The sequence below is a fragment of the Sesamum indicum genome, linkage group LG12, assembly GCF_026168435.1.
Source record: "Sesamum indicum cultivar Baizhima isolate 11 linkage group LG12, ASM2616843v1, whole genome shotgun sequence".
NCBI classification, from domain to species: Eukaryota; Viridiplantae; Streptophyta; class Magnoliopsida; order Lamiales; family Pedaliaceae; genus Sesamum; species Sesamum indicum.
The window spans coordinates 15,228,271-15,241,201 of NC_142668.1; the positions used below are offsets into that span (position 1 = coordinate 15,228,271).

The window sequence follows — 12,931 nt, forward strand, 5'->3', positions numbered from 1 at the left end:
AATTTGCAGTTTTGAGTCTAAATCGCCCCACAAACCGATTTTTCCGGCACCATCCTCACTTTATTGGACCGCAGTGGGTTGCATTTGGATTCGCTTGTCCAAGTTCAGGCATTGAGAAGCTCAGTTCGAGTGACTGGCTCAGAAAAGTCAGGAAATCCAGTTTGCGGCACCGACCAAATAAACATTTCGATTTCTTTTTAATTTTTCTATAATTAATTAATTTAGTAAACATCAACAAAATCTGAGTTGCAACCAATGACACTAAATAGCAAGTGAAATAAGGAAAAATACAGACTATATGAGCAAATACCATTGTCAAAAAACATTCTACATAATTTTCTGATTTCGACGCCGCCCATAACCTCTAATTTGGACATCGAACATAAGTAGATACCACTCAGCTGTCAGTTGCCTAACTCCCGATTACATCAACTCGAGATGGACGTGAACAAATATTTCTCTCAATCACAGGTCAAGGAAGGAGGGCAATACATCAGACATCTGCCTTGAAGTGGTCTCTGATGTCCAAAGAATAATCTTCTGAAAACTCTATATTTGAACAGCCTGATATCTCTAAGTCATATGATTTGTGAATTTTCCTCCACATAGATGTTACACATGCAAAATTTTCAGAGACATTTATTTGGTCTCTGCTCAGATGCAAATTTCTAATGCAAGTTCACCATTGCATGAATAATGTTTAACAACAAATAATAATGATTATACCCTGGCAAAAAAAATACTATGGTGGTGGCTCCAGTAATGTGGAGACATCAAAGTTACCTACTACTCCTTGACTCAAAAGGCGCATGGCAGCTCCTTGAGAAAATTTCCTTGCGAATAAAAAACAAGGCACAGATGTAGAATTATTACTGCACCACTCAGTTCTGAATTCGGTTTCATAGAATACGTGGTTGATATCCTGAAAACATTGTGATAGACGAATAACCCAAAAATCAAATCAAGTGGCAATCACAAACAAACTTCAAAGAAAACAAAGAGATGGGTCAAGTAACATGAGAGCGGGTGCAACAGACAAACCCTTATTCTTCTAATTTGTTGAGGTCCTGAATCTGCATAGCCAAAAGTATAGGGATGCCAAGCTTCATTTTCTGTATTTGCCATGGATTGGTTCCATAAAGTGTAAGTAACTGTTCTTCTTTCAAGCTCAGCTTCAAGATCATTCATCTATTATAAATGAATCAGCAGAAGATAATAGTCAGGTAATTTGGCACTAAAGGCAATTGCAGCAAAAATTGTCTAGGAGAAAGCCAAGTGATGCATAATTTTTTACTAAAAGTGGGAAATCAGAATGATAGGCATTTGCATGTCAAGGCATTTTTGCTTACTGCGAGTAAGGTCTGCACATAATGTTCATCTGGTATACAGTTGTGCTGTTTCTGAAGTTTCTGCATCCAATTCGTATGTTGACATTATCAGCCAACACTACTACGAAAAATAAAATAAGAAATTGAAATGCATCATATGCGAACAGCAAAAGTAAAAATTTCAACATCAGAAAAATAATAGTCTCTGGAACTGGCTAATGATTTTCCAAATGTTGAAGATTTACTATCATTTCAGAGCTGGCTGCAAAGTTGACTTACAAGATTCATCTTGCCTCTGCTTGAATCAATTGGTGGTCGTCTCTGCATAATGACATCAGAATATTATAATTAAATAACATGCACCCAGGATTTATCAAAAGTAATTTCTGTTGAAGTACATGGTACATTCTACTACAAGCTCAATCCTTTTGCTAAACAAGCAAAATATCAAACTATCCCTTCCTTTGTTTACTAGTTCTTTTCTTTTCTTTGGGGGACCCAGGTTGGGGGGTGGTGGTGGTTGGAGTTGAAGGTGGGTTCTTTCTCCTATATAAGTTTTTGAAGAAACCCAAACACACTAAAATATCAAAGCCAAGAGAGATATTTGGAAAAAGATTATGTACCTTGCAGAACTTTCTGAAGATTGGAAATACAATTTCATCATCTACAATAACCTCTGCATGCCTTCGAGTTAAGGTGACCCACTGGAGTAATAAACAAATTAGATTCCTATGCAGCAATATACTCCAAAAGTAACCATAAATACCAGGTCCGCACCCATATCAGAAATAGTGTGACAACTACCCGATAGAAGGAGTTTATGGAATTTTGAGTGAATAGCAAGTATGTCCCTATTGAGAAATTTGAACTCTCTGAACATGAGAACTTTTAATACAAAATAACTTGGCTGCATTCCTAGCATTGGACTCGTAATCAATCGGTTCTCAGTTCTTCCCTCCACATGGCAAAATCAATATTCCAAAAAGGATTACCTGTGACCCTTTTCGCCATTTCTTCTTGGGTATGACTGGTGACATCTTTGGATTGTAGCGAACATCCTTTTTATCAAGAAAGCTGGGGGAACAAAAATCATAATTTTGTTATGTTATACATCTAACACCACTAAGAAGTATCTGTAGAAAATATGCTGACAATATCATTGAAGTCCAATTAGGCATCTTTCAAATTTTATAAACTACCTGTCCACAAAACTTCTCGGAGAATCCATCAGATATTTGTAAATATAGCTGAAGTTGTACAAAGGAACACAGCTGTTTGAGTCAAAACATCTAATGTCAGATGGCTATCAATGCTCAAGCTGTAACATGAATTTGATAGTATGAAACACTAAATGGAAAAAAAATATATGATAAAGAAAATTTTAAACAAATACAACTGCATACAGTAAAAACTCAATATAGTACAAAGCTAAATAGCACCAAACGAGGTATGCCTAAGGAAATCACATAAGGTTAATCATGCAAAATGAAAGCTAATTCAGCACTTTTGACCTGTTCTCAGTTTTCACCAGCACCACAAAGTTTCCTCATGCGAAATGAAAGCTAGTCATGCAGCAAGGACAAAACTATCTCACTGTCACACTAATTTTACCAAACTTCAGTTACATTTTATAACTCCAACTGAACTACTAAAGAAAAAATTTCTCAACTATTTTGACATATCAAATAGATTAGAATATAAGCATGGAGAGAACTATTTCCATCTATTTAAAACTTTGGCTGTAAGGAAGATAACCTGTCTGATAAGAGAACAAATCTTTGATTTGCAGGATCCTCAAGAGCTGCTTCAAATAGTAACCTCTCAGCTTCAATCATGCTTGCTTCTCCCCAGGATACCTACAGCATCATCCCTAAGATCAATCTATTAAACTAGTAGAAAAAGAACAACTCGATTAGCAGGATGAAGTATCTCTCATCCAGGTTATAATACTGTGAGTTTTAAGAAGAATGCAGTTCTGCTTATGGACAACCTTGAAAACACAACAGAAATATTGCCCGTTGAGAATTTAATGAATCTCCATGGATTCCTTAAACTTCTCTTCATCCGTGTTTATGAATCACCAAATTAATCATACTGTAGGATGTTTTTCAATTATTTCCTCTTCAACTTGTTTACATATTCATCTCAATAAGCAAAGTATGAGTAAAATGAAAATTCACCTTAATGCTGTTTTTCAATTGCCGATCAAAAAAGACAGTTGACCTTGTAGTCGATTCATCAAATACAAAACCAGGCTCAGAATGTACATATATCGAAAAGTTTCTCTTCTCCACATTCTGCAAAGAGAAAAAATAAAACAAATATACATTTACATGTGGAAAATTATCATTTTCGCACAAAGAAACACACACACGCTAAAATAACAAGAGAAAATGCCAAAAGGGAAAAAAGAAAATACAGTACACAGTAATCGAACCAGAAGAAAGTTCCTTCTCTTATTCTGATGTACCGAAACTTGGAAAATACACAAGTCAAACTTCCAGTAACATTTAATTTCACCCACCTCGAAGAAGTTTTCCCAGAGGAAGTCGAGGGGCAAATTTCGTCGAACCAGAAATAGAAACGCGATCTTGGGCGTAACCCTGAACTGATAGCCCAGAACACGAGATTTCCTCGGCAGAGCAGCCGAAATAGAAGAATCAGTGGATTGAGAATACTGCTGGATTCTGAGAAAAGCCAAGAGACACAGAACGATGGAAACTAGAATCACCAGCTTCCACCCCAAACACAACACATGGCGCATCGAGAGACCCGGTTTCAACGAGGCCTGTGGCTTCTTCGTCATCGCCGCTTCAATCCTACTACTATTACTACTACCTCCTCTTCTTCCTCTTCTTGTAATTCACCATATAAAAATAGTAAAAAACAAGTCTAGGGAAGGCGAATCTGAGAGGTGGTAGAATGCGAACAACAGGGAGTTGATTAAGATTATGCAATTTTACTTAGTTTTGGTTTCAAACGGAAGCTTTTCTGGCGGTGATGATTCAGTTGGTTTCTTGCTGCTGTGGCCGAGTCCAACGGTGTCGTTTAATTTCCACGGGCTTTCCCTCCTCTTTCCAGGTTGGTTTTGTGTGGCCGAGTCCAACGGCGTCGTTTAATTTGCTCGGGCTTTCCCTCCTCTTTCCATGTTGGTTTTGTCTCAGACCTTAATTTACTATTATTAACCTCCAAACACACAAAAGTTAAAAAATAATTTATTTGATTGTGGAGTAGCGTATCCGTTAATGTCATCATTGATAACGTGTGTACTTTGGTTGGCCCATTGATTTCTTGTAATAAAAGAGTGAGTGCTTTAAATTTTAGTTATTAAGTAGTGCGTGTCCTCAACCTAACTTTTGTCTACCACATGAAATTTGTTAAGGTATATCACACTATCATCAACAACATCCCACATTCTATATCTCAAAAACCCCTTCTTTCACATTAATAACTTTGCACTTTGTCAAAAATGCTTCAATAATTACATCATCCACATAATCCCTTCTGATCGTGCTACATGATTGATAAATAACGGAACACTATCCACCTGGCGCAAGGCGCTATCGCTGACCCACCTTGGCGCTTTGGGCGTCAAGAATAATGTTCAGAATCTTACCAGGAACGAAAATTCTCTTCTTGATGCTTTTCCCGGCCAGAAATTTGGACAGCTTTGAATCTAGTGAAGCTAGCTTAAAAGCATCTTCTTCTGTGCATGTTTTCTCCACCTGTATGGTGCCCCTCGTCTTCCCATTGATTTGGACTGGTAAAACCACCGTGGACTCCTTTAAGTAAGCAGGATTCACCTATAATTACCAGACATCAACATCAGAGTCGAGCAAAGGTGGTGTAATAGTCGATGCATGCAACATTTGGGAGGGGAGGTGGGCGGGGCATAGTAATAAAGATTCATACTCATATACCTTGGGGAAAGGTTCATATGCCAGTGAACTTGAGTGTCCCAGACGGGACCACAGCTCCTCAGCCATGTGAGGTGCATAGGGTGAGAGCAAGAGAACAAATTCTTCAATGATTGATCTTGGAAGTTTGTCCCACTAAAACAAGAATCGGAAACAGTATTCAAATAATTGGGGCATATATAAAGCAGCATAGAACCGACAAATAAGCTTTAACATAACACTACTTCAGTATCAGTTTCCGAGTTGATTTCTTGAGCAGAAGTACTTGATAAAATTTGTGGAGGGTTTAAGGTAATGCATGCTCTCTCCAAAACGTTGAATTTGATAACCCATTAAGCATTTTTAGTCCATAAAATGTCTGATTTGTTTCGGGACCATCAGATAAATTTGGAAGTACCATGACAGTTCGAAGAATGGCAGAAACCAAGATTTGACAACAGGGGAATGTGTGAGTTAGCAAGCACACGCAAGAGAGCATGAAGTCCCAAAAGAGAGGGAGGGAAGAAAGTCACCTTATATGCTGCATTAGTGAATTCCATCATGGCAGAAATCCCGGTGTTGAATCGTGTTCCTTCAATTTCTTCAGTTACCTATCACAGCGAACAATTTGAGTATTTGAGTGATGGCACCAAAACATAAAAGGTTATCAGAAGAAGAAAGTCCAAGATTACCTTTTCAAAAGCCCTGGACTTACCTCAATAAAACAAGTGGCAAAATTGCAAAAATTGGTCCCTTAAGTATAGGCGGGTGGCAAAATTGGGACCGTAACTACAGGACTGGCAATTTTAGTCCTGTAAGTATCAATATTTTGGCAATTTTAGTTTCGGTCCCAATTTTGCCACACCCCTATACTTCCGGGACCAATTTTGCAATTTTGCCTAAAAGAAGTTGATACAGAGATCATCATATGCAGAAGATTTACATTATCACCATTCCAGTTCGTCCATTATATAGCATGAGTGTCAAACGAACTTAAGATTCTAAATCGATAGCAAACAGAAATCATTTGCTAAAGAATCATTACCTTATTAATGCATCTATGAAGATAACGAAGCTGTTCCAGCGAAGGTTCCCCATCGAGACCAACTGTTCCATCTTTGAATTTGCCATCAACTGACGGTGAACCAACAACCAGTCTCCACACTCTCGCTAAAAAGCGATGAACACCATCAATACCACTAGTACTCCAAGTTTTCGAGTCTCTAGAAGCGCAAATATGGAAGAGAATGTTGTCAAAGGAAATAAAAAGGCAAATGATTCAAGTGACATTCTGATGATATACTCTGGAGGAATAAAATAAATATCGCAACATAAAGGAGATAACATAGAGAAAGAGAAGCAACCTGAACGGGCCCATGAACATTTCATATAAACGAAGAGAATCTGCACCATATTGTGAAACAACATCATCTGGATTAATGACGTTTCCCCTGCTTTTACTCATCTTGTGAGCACGGGCAATCAAGCGGATATTTGGATTGTCTTTTAGCACAAAAGAATCACCAGACTTTATGACCTATTTCACAACATATATGAAAGTTTTATAAAATAGATCTGCAAACATTTGATTTGAAATTAACTTTGGAACCCATTATTGGGGAAATAAAATATGCTGAAGAAAGTTGCAAAATAACATGCCTTATCCTCGGGTACACTTTCTTGACTGAAGTTACCCATTTCATCAACAGAATCAGCAGAAATTAAATTCCCATCTGAATCTCTGAGTGCGGTGTATTGAACCTGCCAGTCAAGCCATTAAGTATCTGGAGAAGTGGACTTCTTTAACAAGGATTAAGCAACTTCTATTACCTCTCCAAGAATAATTCCCTGGTTTATGACACATTGAAAAGGTTCCTTGGTCGAAACTATACCAACATCATAAAGAACCTGAAGCAAAGCAAGCAGTGATTATGCCAGAAAAATTAAACAGAAGAATGGAAGTAACAAGATCTAACTAAAATTAGGTCATTAAAGTATTATTGGCACGTTAATTGAATTAACTAGCATGCAAGAAAAAGAAGCATCAAATTCATTACAACCTAACTACAAGAACAATTTCAAATTTCAAATTTCTAACGTGCACTTTGATGAGGTTCACAAATTGACTGACAATAAACCTTATAGCCCCATCGGTTAGCTCAAAGTTTATATAAACATACTCGCTAGATTTCTCAGCTTTACCAACAGGGTCCAAGAGTTCTCACATCAAACAATAAATTCCAAAAATTAGTTCTCCCAAAAAGAGGAACGGCAAGCTATCGCATCTCCTGCATCTAGATGCGCTGTTGGGATTACCAACCTTGTGCCAGAATCTTGCATAAAGCAAGTGAAGAACTGCATGTTCTGCACCACCAACATACACATCAACAGGGCTCCAGTACCTAATGATGGACGAGATGTTATGAGAGGAAAAAGTCATCCAAAGCAAAGTTACAACTAATCATGAAACTACAGTTCGTGCAAAATTGTAGGATACTTACATTTCTTTTTCCTTGTCAACCAATGCCTCAGAATTTCTAGGGTCCATGAACCTCAGATAGTACCTGGATGATACAGTAACTACAATTTTAAAGAGCAAGTGCAATATGCTAAAAATCAATTAATTGCCATATGCTAAGCTTGAAACGATGTTTAGGGAAGAAGGTATTCTGAATCTCACCGAAGAAACTTAGAGTACTGCTAGTTTATGATTTCTTGTCGACTTAACTATAAGTAAAAATATGAACATAAAATTGAGTTGATCTTATTTAAGCTACTTAGCCATAGAAATAAGCCACACCAGCAAGAGCCAGCCCACTGTGGCATAGTGTTTGTCTCACGCTGAGCAGATCTCCCGGAAGTAGGGTCAACTGTTTTTACCTGAAGGAAGTCATCCATGCATATGATTCATAAGGAATAGATAAAAAAGCAGAGGGGAAAAAGAAAATCATTTTACAGCATCCAGTCAGTACGTATCTGTTAGTCTGTTACTCTGACAAGTCCACAGAAATTAAGAGAATAATGTTTTCATGCATTAGGTACTCATCTAACTATAACACAGACTGAAACAATATTACCAAAAAAATGTGAACCATCTCCACACAAACTTGATTGCGTGGACTCTTGAAAGAAAATAAACATACCCAAGACAGAGCCTTAGTGAGCGGTGGTTCCCCAGTCCCAGTTGGAGTAAAATCATCCAACTCAGGAAGTGTAAGAGGCAGTTCAGCTTCGGAAATAGGTCTGCATTCACCCGTGTCATCCAGAAAAATGACAGGGATAGGCTCTCCCCAGTAACGCTGCCGGGCAAATAGCCAGTCCCGCAACTTGTAGTTCACCTATAAGTACATAACCTTCTGAATACTGTAAAACTAGGAAAACATAAAAATGAAGTGCAAAGCAAAACCCAAGCCTGAGATTTGGTAATGTGGCTAAGCATGTGTTCCACACTCAGAATGCAAAATATGTACCTTTTTCATCCCATTTCCAGTTTTCTCAAGCCACTTAACAACTGTAGAAGCAGCATCTTTGCTGGATAGGCCATTAATGTCAAGTCCTGATGCTGGACTTGATGAATTTATCATGGTACCTTCACCAGCATAAGCCTTCTCAAAGTAACTGAAACTTCCATTGTCAGGAGTCACAACCCCACATATAGGAAGATTGTACTTCAAAGCAAACTCGTGGTCTCTTGTGTCATGTGCAGGGACTGCCATTATTGCTCCTGTCCCGTAGCTGTGACATCAATTCAGAAAACATCATAACATCAATGAAAAATTCTCATAAAGGACTGAATAATTTTTTTCGTCATAGAGAATACAGGTTAAACCTCCTTTGTAATAAACATACAAAGTAGATGCTGAGATATGAACTACAAAGCCTCAGCTGGACAAATGAGACAACAATGAATTAGGGAACAATAAGTACACCTTCCCAAAACATAGTCAGCTACCCAAATCGAGACAGCTGTTCCATTAGCTGGATTTCTTGCATAACAGCCAGTGAAGACCCCAGTTTTTTCCTTCTGGAGCTCAGTCCTCTCAAGATCACTCTTTCTAGAGGCAAGTTCTTTGTATTCTTCCACCTACGCTCAAATTATTTGTTGTCATGCCAATTGACATCAAATTTTCACGAACATAAAACAAATTAAAAGACGTACTTCTTTTCTTTGGGCATCAGATACAATGGCTGACAATAGGGCATGTTCAGGTGCCAGGACTAGGTAACTATGAAGTAAGACAATTGTAATGAGAATCTATAGTCGTTCACAAAAGAAGCTAAAGAAAAGGGCATTATTAAAGTAAAGCATACGTTGCACCAAAAATGGTATCGGGCCTTGTCGTGTAAACAGTAATTTCAACGTCTCTTTCCAGACCATCAATGTCTACAACACTGAATTGCAGCTCTGCTCCTTCTGACCTCCCTATCCAGTTCCTTTGCATCTCTTTAACACTTTCAGGCCAGTCAAGATCATCTAAATCTTCAAGAAGACGATCAGCATATGCAGTAATCTTCAGCATCCATTGCCGCATAGGCTGCTCTGCAATAAATAATGAACCGTAAAATCATAAAACCATCCAAGAAGCAAAACAAGAGAAGTAAAAAAGAAATCCATTATAGTAATATTACAAGAGAACAGAAAATCATTATAGAATAAAACAAAATTCATACTTTTCTAATTACTGGGTGTCCCCCACGCTCGCTCACACCATCAACCACTTCTTCATTTGCCAAGACAGTGCCAAGTGCAGGGCACCAATTGACTGGAACTTCAGCCTATGTTATAAATTTATAAGAGCTCTATATGCCCTGGTGCAGGAAACTGATCAAAATTATTTTTGTAACAAAATTTAATACCTGATATGCCAATCCTCGCTTTAAGAGCTGCAGAAATATCCACTGTGTCCATTTATAATATTCAGGTTCTGTAGTAGATATTTCACGGTCCCAGTCATATGAGAAGCCCAACAATTTAAGCTGGATATAAATTCAGATGTTAATATAACAAGATTTTGATCCAATTCCTGAGATTCAGATGGTACTGTCTGAAATAACAAGCTCATTAATTAATTGCTGTAAACCATTAATGATGCCTGCATGGTTAGACCACATCTCAACATCAAGAGATAGCCATTCTGTGCCTTGGCTCAAACTCCATAATCTATTCGTATTCTCTCAAATGTACTCCTAGAACACCATAATGCTGTGTCTCTGATGAATAACAAAGTATACTAAGTAAAAATCAATTGATATAATATAGATTGGACCACTTGCCTCATTCGATCAGTCACTACACACAAAAGAAACTTTGGTGAATGTGTTGTATTAAATCTTGAACAACAGACAAAAAAGAAGATTTTTTGCTTGGTAACGATACCAAATTTGTATAAGAAATCTCGATTCATATAGATTAGCCACAGAAAATTATAAGAAAGATGACGAGAGGAAAGGGTAGTTTGCCAAATCTAGGAGTTCTACATCCACCATTCAATAAACCAACCTGAAAGACATTTTATGTGAAACTACTAACAATACAGATGAGTAGGAACAGCTATAAATTCTTATCCATTTAGAACAGCCAGGGGGTATCTGTAGACTTTGTCCAGCAGGAAAATTAGGATGATTTTATCCTTTATTGTTATCGTGTCAATAAAGGTTGCATAAAGTTGAACATAATTCAGTTTCAAAAGATTTAGAAAAAGAATGATCACGTCAATTATCTGAAGTATCAGAAAGAAATGTTAATGACCTGAGAACGGAATCGGTCAATGTTCTTCATTGTTGTGATTTTTGGGTGCGTCCCTGTCTATCAACAAGTAATAATGTGAAGGAGGAGAAGGGAAAGAAACAACGGTGGATTACTAAACAAGAAATCATTGCAAGGAAGGAAAATATACCTCAATTGCATATTGCTCTGCAGGTAAACCAAATGCATCCCAGCCCATTGGATGCAACACATTGAAACCTTGCATTCTTTTAAGTCTCGCAAGGATATCCGTTGCGGTATAGCCAAGAGGATGTCCCACATGTAAACCAGCGCCACTGCGATGATGGAATTGCAAATAAAACCATGAGTAAGCCAAGTGACTCCTTCAAACACCTGTTAGCTTATGACTCTACTATGAGTCAGATGAATCAAACAGAAAATAACCCCAGAAACATATCAACTCATTTCAATTCCTTCAGCATTGGGCCCTACATCATTTATTTCTCACTTTAATAATCTTTCTTCTTAGCATTCTTCAGAGTTTTCTTTCATTATTCCTATCCCTCAGTCCTAATTAAAACACTCTCACCTTCATATCCCAGTAAAGCACCTCTTCTGACACATTAATTATCATATTACTGGGAGATGAAAAACAGTCCTAGTTAAACTCTTGTAGATTATATAACTTCCCAATCTTACAAATTGCTCAAGTAAAACTTTGAATATAGAACTCAAGAAAGTCAGAGAAAAGCAATGCTGGATTAAGAAACACGCTATCCTCTTCGCATTTCTTGCTTATTGATTTACTAATTTACAAGGATCCCAAATAAAACCTAATAGACTAGTATTTCCGTGCTCACATGCAGAAAATCATAAGATCAAGAATCCAAGAAACTGCGGTAACAGAAGCACCAAATATGAAAACATGTCAAGAACACAGAACTTGAATTCAAGAAAGCAACGAAACATGTCAAGAACGCTGAGTTGAATTCAAGAAAGTCGGGAAACATGTCAATAACACAGAATGTGTTCAAGAAAGTAGCAAAACATGTCAAGAACGCTGAAGTAGGATTCAAGAAAGTGAAGAAAGTAAGGGGAAAGAGGACCTGGGATGAGGAAACATATCAAGAACATGGAAGTTATCCTTTCCGCATTATCAAGAATCCAAGAAAGTCAGAGGGATAATCAAGAAACCTCAAGAATCCAAGAAAGTTACAAAGATAATCAAGAAACTAAGTTAGAGAGACAATGAAGAAACCAAGAAAGTTAGAGAGATAATCAAGATTCCAAGAAAGTTCGGGAAAATAGACCTGGGGTAAGGAAACATGTCAAGAACGTAGAACTTAGGCTTCGAAGTATCAAGCTCATCCGGGGTCCGAAAAGTCTTGTTGTCCTCCCAGTAACGCTGCCATTTGGGCTCAATTTCATGAAAGGGGTACGCCCTTCTGACTTCCTCTTCTAGACTGCCAGTAAATTCTTCACTTTCTTCACTAGGATTTGTATTCTTATCATAGGCTGTGGCATTTAAGCAGTTGAATACTCGGCGGCCGCGAAAAGACAGGTAAGAACGTTGGTGCCTCGAAAAGTTTGAGCGACGGCGAAAAAGAAAAGCAGGCGGAAGTGGCGGTGGCAGGAATTGAAGTCGGGTGGGGGGTTGAATTTGGGTGAACATTGATGTCGCAGAGACTTGAGCGCGAGGGGAATAGACCGTTGGTGGAGGATTGAAAGCGTGGGGGTGAAATAATGAAACCGGGAAGAAGATATATAGATAATACGGCGTTAATTTCCGGATTTTTTTTTTAAATAAAAAGGGGGGGGGGGGGGGGGGGGAGAAGGCGGACGCTAACGTGGCGGCCCAGCCCACAATTATGGGCTTTTTGTTTGGGCTGCATGTTAGGGCTTTAAGAAAAAACTTAAAACAACTTGAAACCGTATTAAGTTAATCTTGTAAGATTTTCAAAATATTTTATAAAATATTTTGAGATTTTATAAAAAAATTA

The 12,931-nt window shown here is 37.9% G+C and overlaps 2 protein-coding genes across 4 annotated transcripts; both read right to left on the reverse strand.

The window, feature by feature from the left end:
- Nucleotides 1-273: 273 nt before the first annotated feature.
- Nucleotides 274-4,506, reverse strand: LOC105175291 (glycosyltransferase BC10). The gene is made up of 10 exons (XM_011097678.3): nt 3,853-4,506; nt 3,509-3,625; nt 3,084-3,184; nt 2,528-2,599; nt 2,321-2,402; nt 1,952-2,032; nt 1,608-1,649; nt 1,350-1,409; nt 1,042-1,188; nt 274-922 (listed from the first exon to the last, which is right to left on the reverse strand). The coding sequence occupies exons 1-10, from the start codon at nt 4,132-4,134 to the stop codon at nt 743-745; spliced, it is 1,164 nt and encodes a 387-aa protein (XP_011095980.1). The 5' UTR covers nt 4,135-4,506; the 3' UTR covers nt 274-742.
- Nucleotides 4,507-4,742: 236 nt separating this feature from the next.
- On the reverse strand, nt 4,743-12,678 carry EMB2369 (tRNA synthetase class I (I, L, M and V) family protein). Of its 3 annotated transcripts, none has more exons than XM_011097679.3 (20): nt 12,242-12,678; nt 11,122-11,266; nt 10,974-11,030; nt 10,082-10,201; nt 9,896-10,000; nt 9,536-9,759; nt 9,384-9,450; nt 9,154-9,308; nt 8,695-8,959; nt 8,368-8,562; nt 8,025-8,104; nt 7,726-7,788; nt 7,545-7,626; nt 7,055-7,132; nt 6,884-6,985; nt 6,589-6,761; nt 6,270-6,447; nt 5,758-5,835; nt 5,249-5,380; nt 4,743-5,131 (listed from the first exon to the last, which is right to left on the reverse strand). In XM_011097679.3, exons 1-20 carry the CDS (start codon nt 12,601-12,603, stop codon nt 4,889-4,891), a joined length of 2,904 nt encoding a protein of 967 aa, XP_011095981.1. In that variant the 5' UTR covers nt 12,604-12,678; the 3' UTR covers nt 4,743-4,888. The 3 variants fall into 3 exon arrangements, with proteins under 3 accessions (XP_011095981.1, XP_088732083.1, XP_011095984.1); XM_088875957.1 differs by lacking the exon at nt 12,242-12,678 and adding an exon at nt 12,038-12,182; XM_011097682.3 differs by lacking the exon at nt 12,242-12,678 and having other exon boundaries at nt 10,974-11,026; nt 11,122-11,262.
- Nucleotides 12,679-12,931: the final 253 nt, after the last annotated feature.

What these genes read in the sequence shown, in the direction of transcription:
- LOC105175291 (XM_011097678.3), bottom strand. Translation starts at nt 4,134, where the DNA reads ATGACGAAGAAGCCACAGGCCTCGTTGAAACCGGGTCTCTCGATGCGC. An exon ending in AATTGAAAAACAGCATTAAG is followed by an intron (nt 3,185 to 3,508) that starts GTGAATTTTCAT and finishes ATGATGCTGTAG; the next exon opens with GTATCCTGGGGAGAAGCAAG. An exon ending in AACAAATTAGAAGAATAAGG is followed by an intron (nt 923 to 1,041) that starts GTTTGTCTGTTG and finishes CAATGTTTTCAG; the next exon opens with GATATCAACCACGTATTCTA.
- EMB2369 (XM_011097679.3), bottom strand. Translation starts at nt 12,603, where the DNA reads ATGTTCACCCAAATTCAACCCCCCACCCGACTTCAATTCCTGCCACCG. An exon ending in GACACCCAGTAATTAGAAAA is followed by an intron (nt 9,760 to 9,895) that starts GTATGAATTTTG and finishes ATTGCAGAGCAG; the next exon opens with CCTATGCGGCAATGGATGCT. An exon ending in TCACTAATGCAGCATATAAG is followed by an intron (nt 5,381 to 5,757) that starts GTGACTTTCTTC and finishes TTCTTGTTTTAG; the next exon opens with TGGGACAAACTTCCAAGATC.